Source organism: Acipenser ruthenus, chromosome 31 (genome assembly GCF_902713425.1).
Source record: "Acipenser ruthenus chromosome 31, fAciRut3.2 maternal haplotype, whole genome shotgun sequence".
Classification (NCBI taxonomy): domain Eukaryota; kingdom Metazoa; phylum Chordata; class Actinopteri; order Acipenseriformes; family Acipenseridae; genus Acipenser; species Acipenser ruthenus.
In genome coordinates this window covers 7,787,255-7,808,027 of record NC_081219.1, presented here as the reverse complement: position 1 = coordinate 7,808,027, position 20,773 = coordinate 7,787,255, and the positions used below count along the sequence as shown (strand labels likewise).

The window sequence follows — 20,773 nt, the reverse complement described above, 5'->3', positions numbered from 1 at the left end:
AAAGCCAAAATACAGTATGATAACCCTCTTATCTGATTTGCCCATATTTTCAAAAACAGAAATGAATAATACGTAAATGACATAGCCCTAGTCAAGGCATCCTTTTGCAGATGTAAACAGCCCTTTCTTCCTTGCATTACATAATTTAGCAACCCTGTATGGTTGGCCTTTATGTACTGAGGGGCTGCATACGTTGCTGTTGCTGGGTCTAATTTAGCTAAAACAAAGAAACTAATACTATTAATCTATGAGAATATTTCTACCAAAACCCTCCACAAATTGTGTGTTTCAATAATTTTATTTTTTTTTAAATATAGGGATTTTCACACAAGCCTCGCATATAGACCATTTTTTGAAAGGATTAAAAAAAGATAAATTCAGGGTCACTTAAAATGGTTGCAGCAACCAAAATAAATCTAATGTTAGCTGTTGTGCACATCCAGTCCCTGTGTAGGTCATACAGTGTGCACAGAAAAATTTGTTTATTTTAATGTACATGGTAGTGTCCTAGTTTAAAGAAATCTCTGTTGCAGGTGGTTGTGCATTTCCTTTGTCATTTAACCTGTGTCATTTGATCTGTAGTGTCATTTTAACCTGTAGCGTGATCACACCTTTTCTGTGCTTTATTTCCGGTCTAACCAGCCATTTACGCTATTGACTACCATGCTTTGAAAGTTGCTTCAAATGTAATTTAAATAGTTTTTTGTTATATTTCCTTGACTTGTTTTCCAGTGTTAGCAATCATCCAGTAGCTCAGAGTTCTGTATTGAATTGAATTAAGTCACCTCTGAATACAAGTCAGTCTTAACAAAGTCATGATTGAAACTCAAATGTGAGCTAATATGTCTAGCTTCTGGAAGTTATTTAAAAGAAAATACATTTTATATATATCTTTTAAAAAGCAAGAGTCATTGCCTAAAAAAGTTAGTAAGCTTTTACCAAAACAAAGTTTCTGCTGCTATTTGTTTGCAAGCGCTTGGTGCCCCAAAAAGATTAAAGAGGCCATAAAACTCAGTTAGTCGAATCCAATTCGTATTGATAATGTCCATGATCAATTAGAGTCCAATTAAAAGAGAGGCTGACGTTAGAAACGATTGACCAGAGGGCTAAACAAACAATTGAATTCACCCAACAAACCAAATCTAATTAGCCGAAATCTGGGAGTCAGCTGCATTAGGGAGCACATAAATGGCAAAGAGTGGACGAGAGAAAGTGCAAGTGACAAAGAAAACTCACTTTCTGAGAATGCAGACTGGAGGAGAAAGGTCCTGCCTCCAGAATTACAGACTGAGAGAGCTGCTGTCTATTTACTTCACCATGATGGCTGTGGTGGTCGTGATGCTGCTGGCTTCATTCCAGGGAGCCAGCCCTCGTGGAGATCCCTTCCCTTTCCGAGTGCCGCTGGACCCACTCGGGACCTTGGAGCTCTCCTGGAACGTCAGTTACCCCCAGCAGGAGGTCTGCTTCCAGCTCCTAGTGAAGGAACTCCACTTCGGAATTGTATTCGGTATGTCGGATCGAGGGGAGCTGGAAAATGCTGACCTAGCAATCCTGTGGAGCGATGGGCACAAATCCTACTTTGGGGTAAGGTCAAAAGGTCAGGTTTACCACATGTAACTATAGTAAAACATCACATTTTGGCTCTTTTAAAAGTTGCCCCGCGTCGGTAGATGCCTGTTTTTTTAATTGCAACAGATCAGTACATCACTGAAAGATGTGCACTAAACAATCTGAATATTGGACCATTATTGTTGTGAAAAACTGTTACTACTGTGAATTTTACCAGTAGCATCTGGTTTGTCTTCCTGAACCTTCCATTAGCATGCAAATAGGAAAACAAGGAGGTGACGACCACATGACACTGAAACAGGCATATTAACTAGTTGTAAGAGTGTCCATTGTAAGGCAAAGCAACGCCCTTGTGAATCACCACATCTGCTACCATGAAAAATAATTCAGTTCCTGGAGAGTATTTGGCAATGGCATTTGTACCATTAAACACCCTCCAAAGAGTTTTTTTAAATGTGCTTAGAAATACTAAAAAAAGCAATAGATTCAATAATAAACATTTCATCACTAAGTCTTTCTCAATGTCTTCAATATGAGTTTCAACTAGAAGTCGTTCTCAAATTCTTCAGTGAAGACATTAAGAAAGACCTCTAGTTGAAACGTTTGTCAGTGATTGTAATATGTTTCTTTAATAATTTCTAAATGTAGTACTGCACTAGTGAGTGGCTTAGTTCTAGACATTTAGTTTACTAATTTACTGAAAGCAGCTTGCTCTACATCAGCAGTGGATTGAAAAAGGCTGAAGATGATGATGATGCTTGTCTTCTTTCTATTCCTCAAGGATATTATCTTCAAGTATTGCTCATCCTTCTTAGACAGCTTTTTGGGTCTTCCAGTCCTGGGTTTGTTAATTACAGATGATGTTTCTCTGTACTTGTTGATTATGCTTCAGATACCACACCTTGAAAATTGAGTGATGCGAACTATTTCACTCAATGTTTTTCCTTCTTCATGCAAGTCAAGGTTGTTATAATAGTAGAAAACACTAGTGGAGGCTTTGAGTAAATTGTTGATGCGTATAATGCATTAGAGTAGAAAAATGCAACATGTCTAAGACTTTTGCACAGCAGTGTATATATATTTAAAAATAAAAAAAACTGTACCGATGCTGCACTAATGCAAATAAAGACATTAAAATATTATATTCCTTATTGAGTGCCTTGCTATAGCAATATAAAGCATCCCAACTCTCTCCAAACATATAATATTGTATATTATATAGATTTACCATCCAAACATTTGATTGACAGATAGGTAAATAAGTTGAGGGGGACTAAGACAGTGTCGAGGAATACTGAAGATCAAGAATCCAGCTGCTTATTCACCAGCCACAAACATGCACTGCAAGTGAATGTATTCAACATGCCTTTTTCTTTAAACCCAGATTATTGGTCACATGTTTTTGGGAATGCCTAGGCAAGCTGCAATTGAATGAGCCGTCCCGGTATTTGTACGACCCATTCTCTAGCTACCACTTGTAGTATATTAACAATTGACCATTGAGACACCAAGAACCAACACAGTAGAGAAGCTTGAAAACATGCAAACTCAAGCTGTGCAGTGAAACTGCTATGTGTATTCTTTACACATTACATTTAAATATAAAGCGTAATTCATATTTTTTCAATGCGTAAAACACACATCTTATCTGGAGCTGTACTGGTATGCAAAATGAACAGCCTTATAAGGAAGGGTAATGCTTCACATCACTGTTTAAACACATTTTTGTCAAGAAAATAAATCTCAATGCAGTAAATCATTAGTATTTCTTACATAAGAAATGTATTTTAAGAGCTTATGTGGAAGCCAATTCTTTCTAAACTGGAAACGTTTGTATTGTTGAAATAAGTATCTGATTTGTTTTCATCTCGTTTTGGCAATGCTCGGTTTCTATATCAAGCCTCAAGCAATTCTACAGACAACCATTGAAGCAACTTAAAGGTGACATTTCCATTGAGTTACTCATATGAAGAATATAGATATTTGCTTCAAAAGCTGCCAGGAATAAAACCGTATCTGGTATTTTGATGACATAACGTACACAGAAAACAATTGCTTATGACCTTAACCTCTAGCTGTATTCGATCAATCTGAAATGCCTCCCACGTCTAACTCAACGGGTTGTGTATTAATAACAATATAGATTGTCTACAATTCCTGATGCAGAGGGACATGCTGGTTCAGGGCATCAGAAATAGACAATGCCAGGAGTATTGTAAAAGGTTAATGCATGTGTGTCTCCTCAGGACGCCTGGAGCGATGCTCAGGGACACATCCGATTGGACAGTAAGCAGGATTACCAGCTGCTAGAGGCCCACAGGGCTCCAGAGGGATTCTACCTTACCTTCAAGAGGCCTTTCAGCACCTGTGACCCTAACGACTATCTCATCGAGGTACTGACAGGCAGTCCATCTCTATCATGTACCCTAAATGCACTGTACACCTGAAATTAATTGAAGTGTAGCTTAAAGTAATTGTAGCTAACAAGATCATTTCATATCCCATTTCTGTCCCATGCTATTAATTTATTTGTTGAAACAGGTAAAAGTATAAATATAACACTTGAGCAAATACTTTTGTGAGCAACTGTACACGTACCTTACAGAATGTTTCTTGAAATCATGCCTAAAAGGAAATTGCTTTTGTTTTCTATCGCTATCTAATTCTGTTTGTGATTACTCATTGCTATCTGGCTGACCGTTGCCTCCTGATTCTCTCTGCTGCAGGATGGGACTGTTCATCTCATCTATGGTGTCCTGGACAAGCCAGTGACCTCCCTCCTGGCTTTAAACCTGTCTCTGGTCAACAGGGGTCTCCAGAGGGTGCAGCTCCTCAAGCCTAATATCTCCAATCCTGAACTGCCCCCAGATGTCCAGACCTTGGAAGTGCTTGCTCCCAACGTGTCTGTCCCTGGCCAGGAGACCACCTACTGGTGCTACATCACAGAGCTACCAGAAAACATGCCCAAGAATCACATCGTCATGGTAATCTTGTGCTTCACCCCACAACAGCCCATGCTAGTCGTTTTAATTAAATTGTATTAATAAATTAATTGGCTTGTGTGAATAGCCTTTGAATGGGAAATAATGAGCCCTCCCAACACTAAAACAGGAGCACTATACAGTTGGAATGGTATAAACTCACTCATGTCTTCCCCCCTCAGTATGAGTCGGTGATCACGCCTGGCAATGAGGCCCTGGTTCACCACATGGAAGTGTTCCAGTGCGCCCCGCAGTTCGACTCCATCCCCCACTACAGTGGGCCCTGTGACTCCAAGATGAAACCCCAGCGCCTCAACTACTGTCGACATGTGCTGGCAGCCTGGGCCTTGGGGGCCAAGGTAGGAGGTTCTGATTCCTACTGACTTTCCACACTTAGATCACACACAAAAGATACCTGCTTGCTCACACACTTGGGCAGACAACAAACTTAAAGTAAAGCGCATTTAAGGAAGGGTGATAAATGTCCCAGGGGAAAAACAGAGTTCTACAGGTGCTGTCTGAAGAGGTGAGTCTTAAGGAGGCGCCGGAATGTGGTCAGGGACTGGGCAGTCCTGACATCTGTGGGAAGGTCATTCCACCAATGCGGAGCGAGGGTGGAGAAGGAGCAGGCTCTGGAGGCAGGGGAGTGTGGAGGAGATAGAGCCAGTCTTCTAGTGTAAGCAGAGCGGAGAGGTCGAGTGGGGGTGTAGGGAGAGATGAGGGTCTGGAGGTAGCTGGGTGCAGTCTGGTCAAGGCATCTGTAGGCTAGTACAAGAGTCTTGAACTGGATGCGAGCGGTGATCGAGAGCCAGTGGAGTGAGCGGAGTAGTGGAGTTGCATGGGAGAAGTGAGGCAGAGAGAACACCAGGCGGGCAGCGGAGTTCTAAAGTTCTGTTCAGCCCTCTGGTTGGGTGTCACACACAATCCCAATTCAAGGAGTTTCCAGCCAGGGACATATGATACACAGCATCTGCCACTTGCGCCCACCTAAATATTAAGGCTCATGTCACTGTCACATCGCAAGCAGGAAGGATACACAGATGGCAGTGATGAAAAGGGTTGCTGTGTGAAGAGACATAATTTACAGGTTTGTGTCCTTGTTTGATAGAAGCAGTGAGATCCATAATTCCTAATGACACAGGCGGTACCATGATGCTTTCTCTAACCTTCTGGACTGGATAAGATAAAACACCCATTTTACTCTCTGTAGACTCTTCAAGTAGGCTAGTTTTGCCAAAGATATCTAGTATGACTGCTGACACTGCAAAAGTCCATCACAATAAAATAAAAAAAGAATGCACAGATGAGATCGCACTCTGAGTACTGTGTACAGTTCTGGAGATTGTGGCCCAGGAGAGTCCAACAAAGAGCAACCAGACTAATCCCAGGGCCAAAGGAATGAGCTATGAAGATAAGCTGAACAAATCTGTTTAGCCTACAAAAGAGAATAAGAGGGGGCTGTAGAAGTTTTTAAAATCTTAAAAGAAATTGACAAAGTTAATCCTAACCAGAGGTGCAGCACAGACGGTAGGCACTTCTTCATACACAAAGTGGTGAGGGTATAGGATGGGTTAACTAGACATGTTGTTGATGCTGAATCACTGGGACCCCAACTTGACAAACTAGATCAATCAGCTACTTGGAACTGGACAAGCATAAATGGTCCAAATGCCTTCCTCTCCTTAGTTCTTAAGTAAGTAAATAAATAAATAAATACATAAATGAATAAATAAATAAATAAATACAATCTTTATATGTATATAGTATGGGGAAGATTGATTTGATTTGAACATTTACATAAAATTGAAAGTGAATTTGACATGGGAATTGCCTGTAATATTTCCAGGGTTGAAGCTGAAATCGAAATAAGATTACTGTTTATCTTCTGACTATAAAATCCATGAAGTAAACTGTTGTGATGGATAAGGGCGATGCCAACAAGCCTCAAGTAGGCAGCATTTAGTGTGGAGGCAGAACATTGCATGGATTATTTATAAAGGGTGAAATAAATGCAAATCATGTTTGTTACAAATTGTACAGCCAAAGCTGAAATGATGAGATTAAGATTGCAATATTTGTAAATGTGTGTGTGGTTTAAAACAAAAAATATTTAAATAGTGTTTACAAAGTATCTGCATTTACAGGACAAAAATATGGTTCTATAAATAATGAATACATGATAATGGAAATGTTTTGTAAATCCAAAGATATGTGTCTGATCAGATAAGGATCAAGACTTCTCCATTGTTTATCACAATAATGTACACTGAATTAAAACAAAACAAAAACATTGGAATAAAAGTCTGAGGATTAGACAATATTTAATTTCATGTCTGTTGCAAGTTGCTAGATGTTTGAATGGTTGCCCCCTCTGCCTGTTGGGTTGTTAGTAGTTTAAGTATTGGGGTCTTGTTCCTTGGGTTGGCTGGAGTAGCATACCAACACATATTTGGGTGTGTTCCCTTGCCATTTTTCAAACCACATTCAGAAATTCAGCTTTTAGAAGGCTGAAAAGGCATTTTTTAATGGAAATGTTAGTAAGCAATGTACTAACTGATTAAGGTAGAAAAAACAATGGAGATAAAGGGCAGGATTTTGAAAAAACATTGTTATTGTGTCAAACTTGTGGTATAGTAACGAGAGCTTTAGTAGCAAGTGATTTTCAAAAGAAATGTGTTAATTAAATCAATCCATTAATGCTTTGAAATTGAGTCGATGAGGTTGTTAATAAACGTGTTTCTCGTTAAAAAGCTTAATTGTCACAGGTTGAAGTGTCATTTGTGTTTTTAGTTGATAGTTATTATACATGTATACCATGTATGTAACACTTCATTATACATTTATTATGTTTTTAAAATTACGATAAAACTCCCAACTCAATACACAATTTTTCCGGTGAATTCCTCTAATTATGCATTTTCTCTGGTACTGTTTGCTCGCCTCCGTGATAAAGAAACTCAACATGAATAGAAGTAGCCATCGAACACTTACAGTATTATAAGAAGATGTTATAATATGTGCATACAGACGTGTGAAGGTGAGAGTGTACACTGTACATACAGTGTGGGGGGAGTCTAATAACATTACAGAGACATTAGGCAAAATCCATATTGCCCCATATTGCACTTTTTAACTATTAGACAAAATGTTTACAGAATACTTAACAACTGCTATTAGGACCATGCTGCATGATTTGTTTATTAATAGCGTTATAATTAAACTATACCAAATCACATTTTTTTTTACAATGAAGGCTGACTTTATAAGCATTTGGACGACACAGTATAGGTTACCTTCATTGTAAATAAAAAACGTGATTTGGTATAATTTAATGATAACGCTATTAATAATACAGTGTTATTCTGTAAATATTCTGTTACAGTATTCTGTTACAGTATTCTGTAAATATTTCGTCTAAAAAATACAGTGTGGGGCTGTCAGGTCTTGTTTTCAAAAAATATCGTCACGGACATTATATACAAACCAATGGTATATCGTGTGTATATGTATGTAGGTATGTATGTATGTATGTATGTGTGTGTGTTTAATATGTGGGTTTCACGATCACATCGCATAAAGTTCTAGTCAAAATTGTAGATATTTATTACTGCCATAGCCTTATCTTTCCACCTATTGATTCACCCCATTGCCACTGTACATTATGCATCCATGCATCCCTGGTCCAGTGGTTAAAGAAAAGGGCTTGTAAGCAGGAGGTCCCCAGTTCAAATCCCACCTCAGCCACTGACTCATTGTGTGACCCTGAGCAAGTCACTTGACCTCCTTGTGCTCCGTCTTTCAGGCGAGATGTAATTGTAAATGACTCTGCAGCTGATGCATAGTTCACACACCCTAGTCTCTGCAAGTCGCCTTGGATAAAGGCGTCTGCTAAATAAACAAATAATAATAATAATAATCCCTTCTTGCGATGTCATCGGGCAGTGTGTTCCAGGCCTAAGGTTACAAATTGTAAAACAAGCGAACAAATCTCATACATAACCACAAGTATATAAAAGTCTAATTAAATATTAAAGTCTGTTAAATTTCTGTTTCGAGGTGAGTTATAGTCTTTTGTTAATTAAAACTAATTAACTCCTGATAAATTGTGACAATTAACACAGATTTGCTTTTAAATTCCCACGCAAACAAAAGAAATAGTCGCAAGAAGCCCTGCTCATTAAGATATTAACAGTATTTCATAAATCAACATAATTTTGGAAATCACATTAGCATGATTATTTAATAACGAGATAGGCATAACAATCTCTTGAAAAGGCCAAAATCAATGCTACATACCGATTTGTTGATTAACACTGGAGTTATCATTTGTACATTTTTGAAAATCCTGCCTAAAGGGTTTTCAAACACTTACAAACAATGTAAATGTTGAAAATGTTGATGTTATAGCATATCCTTAAGCCCCTGCATTTGTATTAGTAAACTGGGTTATTTTGCTGTGCACGTGGGTTGTATTATTATTATTATTTGTTTATTTAGCAGACGCCTTTATCCAAGACGACTTACAGAGGGTTGTAGAGTGCAGTGGCGTATGGGAGGGGTACCTGTTGGCAAAAGACAGGCAGGGAATGATAAATAGTATCAGCACTGAACTTCTGAACTTTGGCACTTTGGTTAAGCACAGAATGAAGATCATGATAGAATCAATCAAGCAAACATAAATGTCAAAGCAAATGCTAAGGAGCCGTAAACAGAAAATGTTTATCTCACACTCTAAGAACCATTTTTAAGTGAATGTTTAGAGATAGAGAATGTTTTGATTGTTCAGAAGAACCTCCTAAACCTCTTTTTAACAGATGAGAAAGATTTCCTGAATATCAAACTTTAATACCAAAATAATGAATACATTAAAAACAGGCTTTAACTATTTCAACACTGCAGACCTGTGCTCTCGACACTGTAGACCAGTAAATGACCTCTATAAGTATACCCACACTCCACACAATTTGTACTACCTTTTCAAAATCCAGTAGGACACTGACACTTAATTAGTTGTTATTATTAGTGGTATCGTTCTGTATAATTACCAAAGGATTCAATAGGTTTGCATCCTGACTGTGCCACGTTGCTTTGTCCTGGGCTGGTAGCTTGCTGAAAGCTGCAGTCAAGCTTTTGGGTGTTCGTGGCATGGTGGTGGGATAGGATGATACCCACTGACCTTTCATTGTTTGATGGAACGGAATTTGACATTCTAAATTGGGCACAAGAACGGGTAAAAAAATATATATCCATAAGGATTTATATCTCAGACAAAATCCTTTCTTAAATTTTCTTCCAAGTTCAGTTCATGAATTCTAAGATTAAACTTAAAAGAAAGTGATTCAGGTAGACATACGTTTCAGCCAGTGAAGTAATAATGTAAGCATACCTATTTTGAAAAGAAAGGGGAGGACAATAGAAATGGAAGCTTTGTAAGACCTGCCTGTTCTCTGCCGTTTCAGGCCTTCTACTACCCTGAGGAAGCAGGGCTAGCTATTGGGGGGCCTGATTCCTCCAAGTATCTCCGTTTGGAAGTCCACTACCACAATCCACTACAACTAAAAGGTAGTCTTTCTGTTGCTGTCTGCCACTAAAACAAGCAATCAGGTTAATGAGACTTTGAGCAGTCAATCTACAGGTTACTATTACTGTACCTGTAAACAAATGAGGGCTGCATAAGTCAAAAAGCGGATACCAAAAATTAAAAGCAAAAAGCAGGATGTCAGTTAAAAAAAACATCTGAAAGTAAGATGTATCGCTCATTTTACTATTTCAATGCAGTGCTTATGTTTTGATAGAACTTCAATAGTCTAGGATTGGCTTCTATTATGTAAGAGGTTAAATGCATTTGCTTTTTAAACAGAGATGGTGGGATAATCGTTATTTTGTTCAAGGATTCTCAACCTATTTATAAGTTACGTTCTTAACTGAAATATGCAACCGAATATGTGAACGTAGTTTATTATAAATGTTCTTTCAGGGAACAGCTGTCTAAAAATAGTCTTGTAATAATCCTTATTATCACCCCCAGAATGTGTTATTAACACCTAGAATGTTCATTAGCAGGTTGGTTAGCAGTGCAATGTGTTTGACGTTGATGTTCATCTTCCTCTGTAGGCCGCTTTGACTCGTCAGGAATCCGCCTGTTTTACACCCCCACCCTTCGCAAGTACGATGGTGGGATAATGGAGCTGGGGCTGGTGTACACACCAGTAATGGCTATCCCACCTCACGAGGACCACTTCGAACTGACAGGATACTGCATTGAGAAATGCACAGCTACAGTAAGTGCAGCTTTCAAACAGTTTTGTTGCAGGCAATGGATTGCAGGTTTGACCTTTATTAGTATTGCAAAGTTTTATTCCTCACTCTCTTCAGGACAGCAGGTTGGGTTTTGGACATTTTAAAAACACCTGTTTTTAACCCTTTTAAATAAATAAAATAACAGTGTGTTTCATCTCCCGGAGTGGAGAGACAAATAGAAAAGGATCTCTCAGTGTAGTACCTATTCGCTGGTAAAAGCCTCAGTACCACACTGGGCTGTTCTCACACTCTCCCCTCCTCTCACTGTAGGCCCTGCCCCCAGGGGGGATCCACATCTTCGCCTCCCAGCTGCACACTCACCTGACAGGCACTGCGGTGAGGACCATGCTGCTGCGAGACGGTCGCGAGGTGGAAACCGTTAACGTGGACAATCACTTCAGCACTCACTTCCAGGTAGGCTGCCAACTGGGCCTTTCTTTTCATGAACTCTTGCATTGCTTTTTCACTAGTCACAGAAATTGTATACAGAAGCCAATATTAGATATAGATGTTGATGCTACATCCAAAGTAAACCCTCAAGGAAAACAGAATATTGACTTATTTTACTATTCGAGAAAACACCAACACAGATTCAGACTAACTCACTTCATCTAACTCACCCCAGGGAAGTACTCTTTTTGCTAGAAAACAAACACTATATTAACATGCTATTTCCAGCTATCAGAGAAACATTAAATTTGAAGTAGATGTGTTTTGCTCCAGAGGCTTTCATTTCCATGATCTGTATATGAAGTGTGCTCTATCAGCAATAGACAGGAGATGGAAAAAAAGCACCGGTATACCAAATGCTGCACAGTAATTAGCATAGTTCTCATAGCACATAACTAAGCTTGCTCAGGGGCAAAATATCATAATAAACCTTTCAGAGTATGTATTTCACTAGGGTTCTCAATTGGAACACCATGAAACATGTTTTGCCACTTTCAGTTTAGGAGTCGGTTGTAACTAGCTGAGCTGAGAACACACCGTGATTGAGTAGGGCCTCATTGAGACAATAGGAAATGGCCGCATTTGGCCAGCTGCTGGTCAGAAGCAGAGAATAAATGGAGAATTATTGCATTAGGTTCCCCCTGCAACCCATTACAAATTATATCTTTATTGAAATATCAGTTTTCATGATATTTAAATAAAGAACCTGAAAATAAGTCAGAAAAATAAACACCGAAAAGGTGCAAGCCTAAACATAACTTTCCCACAAGGCCCTTTTTATTGCCATGTTCTTTTTGTTCTCCAGACTTCATCATCATTACCATCTACTGGTTGGATAATGATGGTCTGACAAATAATTATCAAAGAATCTTATACTTATCGTACTTCTGTTCTTTCTACAGGAGATCCGCATGTTGAAGAAGATGGTCACAGTGCTACCTGTAAGTGCATTTATAACGTACTTCATTTGACTGCTAAGTTTCTCAAATCCATTTCTTACCTCATATTAGCTCTAGCAAAAAGAACACTCATTCCTCATTTGATTGTTTGTTAAACTTCAATTAGGAATATGAACATTCTTCAAAGACAATACCATAGTTGAAAAGTTGTTGCTGATTATTCACTTTTTCTGTTACAGTTCAAAGTTACTCCAACAGTTTTCTTGCAATCAAATTCTGTGCCCTACAGCAAAGGTAGCAGGATGCAGCTGTTTATGTATAGTGTTGTATCTGAAACATACGCCTATCTTAAATAACCATAAAAACAATTTTAACACTCTGCACATGGTTTCTGCTAAATGCAGTGAGCGTTTCATATCAATGCTGTGCATAAGCAGTGATGGGCAGTATTGAAAATACATGTCATTGAAATAAGTATTTTCATTACATTTGTATTTTTGTAATTTGTAATGCAAATGCTAATGTATAAGTATTTTGTATTTTTCTAAATACTCAAAAATACATTGTTTTACATTGCTGCTATGCCACCCAGAGATAAGTTAATTGCAGGATTTCAAATGCAAACGACCTATTTGCTGTGAGAGTGCAACAACAGTTCATTTTTTTAAAACAACTGTTTGTATAAAAATATAAGTACTTTTTTGTTCCCGTATGGTTTGTATCTGAAAACAGTAGACTATTATCAGATTAAAAGCTACATTTTCCCCTAAATTCTTTATTGTCTAAGTATAACCTGTCCAGTCAAGAATTCTCACCAGCAGCCCAAAGTAAACTGTTAACTTGTCAGTAAATCAGGTATGAAAAATGTATGTTATATACAGTAGTTCATCGCTATTATTATTATTATTATTATTATTATTATTATTATTATTATTATTATTATTTACTTTTCATTTCATTCTAAAGCCTTCTACACACCGGACGTGATGCAACAAGCGAATGTGTCGTAGGTATTTTCGATACGAATGTCGTTCACATCGACTGCGAAGCGACGCGGAGAAAATAGGGCGATTGGTGATAGGGAACTGACCAAAGAGAAATAGCTTCCCCTACGTGCCTTCACTAAACAATAGCAAAAGAAAAGATAATTCTTAAAGTATCAAAATACCCAGAGCTGTACAATAAGGACACAAAAATTATAAACACACGGCAAAGAGGGAGAACATCTGGCAGTCCATTTTCAAGGAACTGGATATAGCTGGTGTGTATAGTGGTGCAATCGGTAACCTAATTTCTTATACGATTATCCAATGATAATCGATGCATTGATGTTTTATTTTTCAAAATAAAGAACAGACATTATTTTTTTAAACAGATGACTAAAAACACTGTTGTGCATAATAGTTAAGCAAAAAGGCACAACGACAGTCAAATTAGAGCACTGATTATAAAAAAAGAAATACAAAGGACTTGAGTTTAACAACTGAAAAGAATATGCGTGCGTCCACATCAGAGGTCCCTTTAACATTGTAATAATAATAACAAATACTACATTTTAACGGAAGTCATTTCTATTTGAACTGTGGTTATTCATTACTGTTAACATTTTATGCCCAAAGCAAAGCAAAACTTTTTAACTAATCTCACAAATCCTGACTAAATTTAACTATCGTACTAAATTCAGCTTCTTTTTATATAATATTGCCCTCGCGCTAACCCACCAAAATTACCAATCTTTGTCAGTTTCTTCCATTTGAAAAACAAAAAAATAACAAAAAAAACGTATTGTCTTAATTTTTCAATCAAGAAAACGTGAATACAATAGGCCTACTTCTGAATTGGCTTGTCCAACGCGAATGTAGAGGCCTAAAGCATGTATCCTAGCAACGTGTTGACGTTGTTTATCTACCGTACTAGCACTAAAAGAAGTGCATTCTCACACACTCCAGGTTTTATTGCAAACCAGCAACAGGAGACTTCAAACTGGGTTCTAATTTGATGCATCTATTCACCCAAATGTAATCAAAGCTCGGGAAATTTAAGGACAGATGATCAATAAGCGATGCATCGGTTAAATGTTGCACAACTAATGATTAGTTTACCTTCACTGAAATAAGTATTCTGAAAAGCTATTATGTGTGCTACATTTTTATTAGCTGTATCATACGTGTGATTTTTTGCAGCTGATGATACAATCAGAGGAGAGTCGGCTATCATATCGCACGCCTGTCACCACTAGTGTGAAAGGTAGTGTCGCAGCGAATGTACCATTTTATCGCAGGACACATTGCATCATGTCCAGTGTGTGGAGACCTTAATAATAACAAAGGCCAATGTGAGTTCATATTACTCCTGTTCTTTATTAAATGCCCCAGCAGTAACCTCTTAACCAGCTTTTCAATAGCATTGCTATATAAAAGCAGGCACATTTGAAGCTGAGAAATGGGAGAAACACTATCAAATACCACTATGGCCATGGCAAAAGATACTACGAAAACTCTTACAATTGTACTTTATATTCTCGTGCCTCTTGAAGATACTTCGATTTCTCAGAATATCAGTTTGGCTGGCTGCCATGGGCACCCACTCATTTAAAAAAGCTGTGGCTTTGCCCTGGGAAGACAGGAGGCTGCAGCAGCAGAAGGCTGTGACCTCAGGAAAAGAAGCAGAGCAGAGCAGACCAGGGCACAATGACTAGGAGAAGTCTGTCTGAGACTGATATTTAACAACTTAATTTGTTCATTTCTTTTTTTATATTATTCAGGGAGATGTCCTTTTAACATCCTGCACTTACAACACACAGGACAGAGAGAAGGCTACAGTGGTAAGTATAAAATACATTTAGATCTGAATTCGTTGCAATATTACATTGCAATATTACATAGGGCAGCAGTGTGGAGTAGGGAGTAGTGATTAGGGCTCTGGACTCTTGACCCTTGACCCCCTACTTTACCTAGATTGCTCCAGTAAAAACCCAACTGTATAAATGGGTAATTGTATGTAAAAATAATGTGATATCTGTATAATGTGAAATAATGTATAATGTAATATCTTGTAACAATTGTAAGTCTCCCTGGATAAGGGCGTCTGCTAAGAAATAAATAACATCATCTGCAAAATGTATTCCTATTACCATATTCCTGTTAATGTATTCCTTCTAAACATCCTTTCTCTACTCAATGAGACGACACTTCTAGTTGATAAGCGTTCTCTTTAACACGTTGCACTTGCAAGACTATGAAATGGATCCCTTTCTGTGGAACTGTGTCCAGCTCTGGCACGTGCACCCCACCTATTTTGTGATTTTCTGTGGGAAACCAGTATTTCTCTATCTTCCTCATGTCAACTGTCACTGTCAATAGCAATTCTTGTCCATTTTATAAAATATCAATCTAATGTCTTTATACATTTAGCCAGTTTATATTTATACAATAGCATTTGACTTGCATTTAGATTAACATCACATGAAAACTCAGATTAAAATATAATAACCGTACAGGAATAACTAGTTATATTGGTACCGCAGCTTTGCCCCTTGAACACATTTATTGTCTTCTAAGGATCTTAAAGGGTCTGAACACACTTCCTGTGTGAGACATCAGCTGGTTTTTAAACTGTTAAAATGTAACATCATCAAATTCAGTAATATAACAAGGGCTTTAAACACATTTATCTTTATGAAAAATAAAACAACATTTAAAAAAATAAAACACTCTGTAAATCCAAATACAGTTTATTTCTGTTTTAAAACATAAAGCAAAACCAACATATGATTTTTACACTTTTTGCAAAAATGTACTGTGGACATAATTTGTTAAAAGACAAAAATGTCAAAAGGAGAGTATGAATTTATGACATAGCCCAGTTTACCAGGATCTTCATGTCTGGCACAGTTAATGGGAAGGATATGCCACCAAACATACAAATTACAATTCCAGAATAAACGCACTTATGCAAACACGTGGCTCAGAACAATGAATATCAGTCTGCCGAGAGGGCGTAAGTAACTGTGAAATGTATTTTTTTGTATATATTTTCAAGGTCATATTCAGAAATGAATATGAAGATATTATAAACAATGTGTCTAGAAGTCTACAGTTCTCTGTCCTCAGTGGCTCAAATCCATTTCCGGTGTTTAATGCATTTCTTACAATTCTGTGATTATGCAGGGTGGCTTTGGAATCCTAGAGGAGATGTGTGTTAACTACATTCATTACTATCCACGTACAGAGCTGGAGCTCTGCAAGAGTGCTGTGGATTACGGATACCTGCAGAAGTATTTTGCCTTCATGAACAGGTGTGTAAAACCAGGCAGAGTTCTCATTTGTGGTCAGTGGGGTGGGTGGAAGTAAAGTTTTTTTTGACTGGTTGAAGAAAGAATCCTAGCCACACCATGCATTACACCGAATAATCGTGTTCACAACTTAGACAAGACTCAGTAACAAGGAAACAGAACATGGAGGGAAACATGTCACAGATTAGGTTCTTTAAAAGCCAGTAACCAGGGTGTTTGCATCACAGAACATGGAAGCAAACATGTCACAGATTAGGCTCTTTAAAAGCCAGTAACCAGGGCCCATGCAGCAGTGTGGAGTAGTGGTTAGGGCTCTGGACTCTTGACCGGAGGGTTGTGGGTTCAATCCCTAGTGGGGGACACTGCTGCTGTACCCTTGAGCAAGGTACTTTACCTAGATTGCTCCAGTAAAAACCCAACTGTATAAATGGGTAATTGTATGTAAAAAATAATGTGATATCTTGTAAGTCGCCCTGGATAAGGGCGTCTGCTAAGAAATAAATAATAATAATAATGCAGTCTTCCAAGAGTGCTGCACAGCTAGGGACTTGTCTGATCAGGACCCATCGTTCACTTCTTCTTTAACCTCAAGTGCTCAAGTGCCAATTCTGCCTGTTTTTAGCATCTGTCTTCCTCCTTCTCATCTCATCCCAACCACAATTCTTCCTCTCTAGTCCTCTCAAGGGGGTCTTACACATTTGTGACAATATCTATTCGCTTACTGTAGAGTAAGTCATCAGCCACAGTTTGATTGTTTTTTAGTTTTTCCCCTGGTTTGGATAAATTCTGGTGTTCCTGATTTTACTAATCCTTTAATATCAAATGGTTGTTATGACTATATAAGAGCCAAATCAGTCTGTGTAACTCTTTCAGCACTAAATAACTCTTTATAGAAACACTACTCTAGGAACCAGTTGAATAGTATCCGTGTGGTATGGTCTGCAGTTCTAGAACCATTCAGCCCATCTAAGCTCTTCTGGTTCCAAGTAGCTGATTAATCCCAAGACTTTGTCACGTCGGGTCTTAAAGGATCCCAATGATTCAGCATCAAGAATATGATCATGTAACCAATCCATACCCTCACCTCAGTGTAAGGAATTACAGATGAACCCGCTTTATATCATGACTGCCATGCAGGCATCATTTGTGATATAAAGCGGGTCATGATATAAACCAAGTTTCATGTTTGCCGATGACAGCACATTACGAGTGCGAGAAAAAAATAATTAAAACTAACAGTGAATTAAAGAGCAGTGTTTTAATACTGTGCGTTTAGTAGTTCTGTACATTTAAACAGATGCAGGACAGGACAAATATGTTTTGTATCATTACCTGGAACTAAACAGTCTGTCATTATCTAAAAAAGGCATGTCTTGTCGGCTGATGAGAGCTATCAATTAGGCATTGCACTTGGTGTTTTTTTTTTGTGTGCATTTGTATGACTGACTGTGTTAAAATCTGGTGACATTGGAGTTTTCTAACTGAACTCTATCCTGTTAATACCGCCCATGCAGCATTTGACAGGCTGCACAAAATGTCAGTTTATCAGCTGAGATGATTATTGGTTGTTAGTTGCGTTGGAAATGAATTGTATCCTGTGGTTACTTAGTAAAGTCTGGCCACGCAGCATTTGACAGGCTGCATAAAACATGACAGTTAGCGGTTTGTGAGATGATATTAAGAGAGGTAATTTGTCAAAGAGCCTATGGTGCATGGCAAGTGGTTTTTCAAAAATTGTGATAATAAATGGTGTATGATAGTAAGCGAGGTGATATAAAAAGAGTTCACCTGTATCTCTTTCCTCTCTCCTAAGTCTGTCTCCACTTAATTTCCAACTGTGTCTTCCACTCCTCTTATCTGTGCTGTGCTTAAAGCAGTAGGTAGGGTCAACTTTGTCAGCTCCTTTTACGATTTTATAGACTTTAATCAAGTCCCCAATATTCTTCTTTGTTTAAGGCTAAATAAATTCAATTCAGTTCCATCCAGGGCTTAAAGAGCTACAAAGATAGCATTGTGCAGTTTTGAGTGTTCTGCAGTGATAACAGGAAGCTCGTCTCTCTTTGTTCTGGTAGGTTCCATGATGATGAGATATGCAGCTGTCCTCAGGCTGCGGTTCCTGAGCAGTTTGCTGCAGTTTCCTGGGACCCCTTCAGCAAAGACGTACTGCGGGCACTCTACAGCACTTCTCCCATCTCCATGCACTGCAACCAATCCTCTGCCACACGCTTCCCAGTGAGTGCACGAGCTGAACTGGGGGGTTTGATCATCTCAAGTAAAGCATGTGCAATTAGGCATCGCTAAAACAGAAAGCTGTATTTCAGGCTTAGCTGGTACTGCAAACCATAGGATGACAGGTGTATCTTTAAGAATGTCATATTTTAGGATGGGTTTCCAAAGCAGCTACTTTCCTCCTGTGGCTGGTTTTCTTGAGTGATTATTTGGCTGTAAATTTGAAATTTAGAAACTTGTGAGTCAACTGTTGTTCAATAAGGCTTTGGACTTTGGTTCTCACTTTCTATGAAGTTTCAGGTTTGTTGGTAAAATGTTTTCAAATTATTGAGGTAACATACTATGGGCAGATGACACAGTGATCACTGGTACGAGTTGCCATAAAAAATGTTTTTCAATCTTTATTTTTTTTTTAATGTTTTTTGGCTTTTGTCAGAACTAAGACAATGTCAGAAAGTCTGAGTTTTGAGATTCTGTAAACTTTATAAATCAATCAATTTAGTTAGTCAATAGCCCTCTTTTAACCAGTAAAACCCATTGAAGACAGGTTCTAAGCTGGTTCTTTTTAAACTGGTATTCTACCCAAAAAGGCTCACAAAACTGCAGCAATCCACAAAACAAAGTAGAAAAACAATGATTTACCTCAAATCTACAAGCCTTCAATATTAAACTATTAACATCAGCTGTGCTTTGTGTACAGTATACAATGTCGGAAGGACAGCATCCTATCAGTTACAGCCAGCCAGTTCATAAAGGTAGAAAACAATTGTTATTACATTTGAGAAGGTGGAGAGAAAGGCAACTACAACAAATAGTATAAGCTACGAGGAAAGGATAAAATCATTTATAAAATGGATAAATTAAACGCTGTGATTGGCTGAACAAGTTCACATGACCGTTCAGCAAGAGACATCCTATGCACGGCTAGTGGCGAATCACTTCGGGCCAAATAGATATTCAATGTTCGTTGATTTTTTTTTATAGTCAAACACTAAGAGCAAATGTAATAGAATTATAAACATTTTTTATGATAATCAATTGTCGTGAGATTGAAATTTAAGGTCTCTATGAACTGCAGCAGGATGCCTCGATAGGTAGCTAGAAGGAGCAGATAAGGCAATTAATACAAGTAATATGTTATTTTACATGCTTTAAATGTATGAAATACATGACCCTGAGATTGAGAGGGAACTGCATATTACACAGTAAACGTGATAACTGTGAAAAAATGACAGCTGCTTGTATCTTAAGAAAGAACATAAGAACATAAGAAAGTTTACAAACGAGAGGAGGCCATTCAGCCCATCTTGCTCGTTTGGTTGTTAGTAGCTTATTGATCCCAGAATCTCATCAAGCAGCTTCTTGAAGGATCCCAGGGTGTCAGCTTCAACAACATTACTGGGGAGTTGGTTCCAGACCCTCAGGGTGTCAGCTTCAACAACATTACTGGGGAGTTGGTTCCAGACCCTCACAATTCTCTGTGTAAAAAGTGCCTCCTATTTTCTGTTCTGAATGCCCCTTTATCTAATCTCCATTTGTGACCCCTGGTCCTTGTTTCTTTTTTTCAGGGTGACTGGGAGAGACAGTCTTTACCACAGGTCACCACCAGCCTCCCCAAACCCAAGTACAAGTGCGAGACAACCAGGGAGCCTCAACCACAGCATCAGCCTCCTGCAGTCATTGAGGTTCGGACCCGCGGCAGACTCTAACACCCAGAGTGCAATGGACAGATAGGCCCTCTTCCCACAGAGGATCACTGGGAAACCCCACAAGCATTATACTGTACAATCATGCCTATATCATGTCTGCTCCCGCCCCAGTCTCTTCAATAGGACTAGCTGGGAGAGGCTTCTAAGGGAGGATATTCAGTCCTGACACTCTGATAAGGGGCACTGTCTGGAAAATAAACTTCTCCAAGACAACAGACTAAAAACAATGCCAACCCTGTTCAGATAGTCAGTGATGGGAACACAGGGGTGAAGGGCAGTGAACACAAAAAAAAAGAAAACCTGAACTCATTTTATGAGACATTTGCATAATAAAACAGAATA

General features: G+C 38.4%; 1 protein-coding gene across 1 annotated transcript; it reads left to right on the top strand.

Moving 5' to 3' along the window:
- The first annotated feature begins 1,110 nt into the window (after positions 1–1,110).
- Positions 1,111–20,771, top strand: LOC131702893 (dopamine beta-hydroxylase-like). The gene is made up of 12 exons (XM_059005308.1): positions 1,111–1,584; positions 3,816–3,962; positions 4,296–4,553; positions 4,733–4,909; positions 10,010–10,112; positions 10,665–10,831; positions 11,121–11,264; positions 12,203–12,241; positions 14,964–15,023; positions 16,369–16,496; positions 18,566–18,725; positions 20,291–20,771. Exons 1-12 carry the CDS (start codon positions 1,189–1,191, stop codon positions 20,429–20,431), a joined length of 1,920 nt encoding a protein of 639 aa, XP_058861291.1. The 5' UTR covers positions 1,111–1,188; the 3' UTR covers positions 20,432–20,771.
- The last annotated feature ends 2 nt before the right edge of the window (positions 20,772–20,773 follow it).

Coding starts and splice junctions, on each gene's coding strand:
- LOC131702893 (XM_059005308.1), top strand. CDS start 1,189: ATGGCAAAGAGTGGACGAGAGAAAGTGCAAGTGACAAAGAAAACTCAC. Junction 11,265..12,202: donor ACTTCAGCACTCACTTCCAG/GTAGGCTGCCAA, acceptor TTCTTTCTACAG/GAGATCCGCATGTTGAAGAA. Junction 18,726..20,290: donor CCTCTGCCACACGCTTCCCA/GTGAGTGCACGA, acceptor TCTTTTTTTCAG/GGTGACTGGGAGAGACAGTC.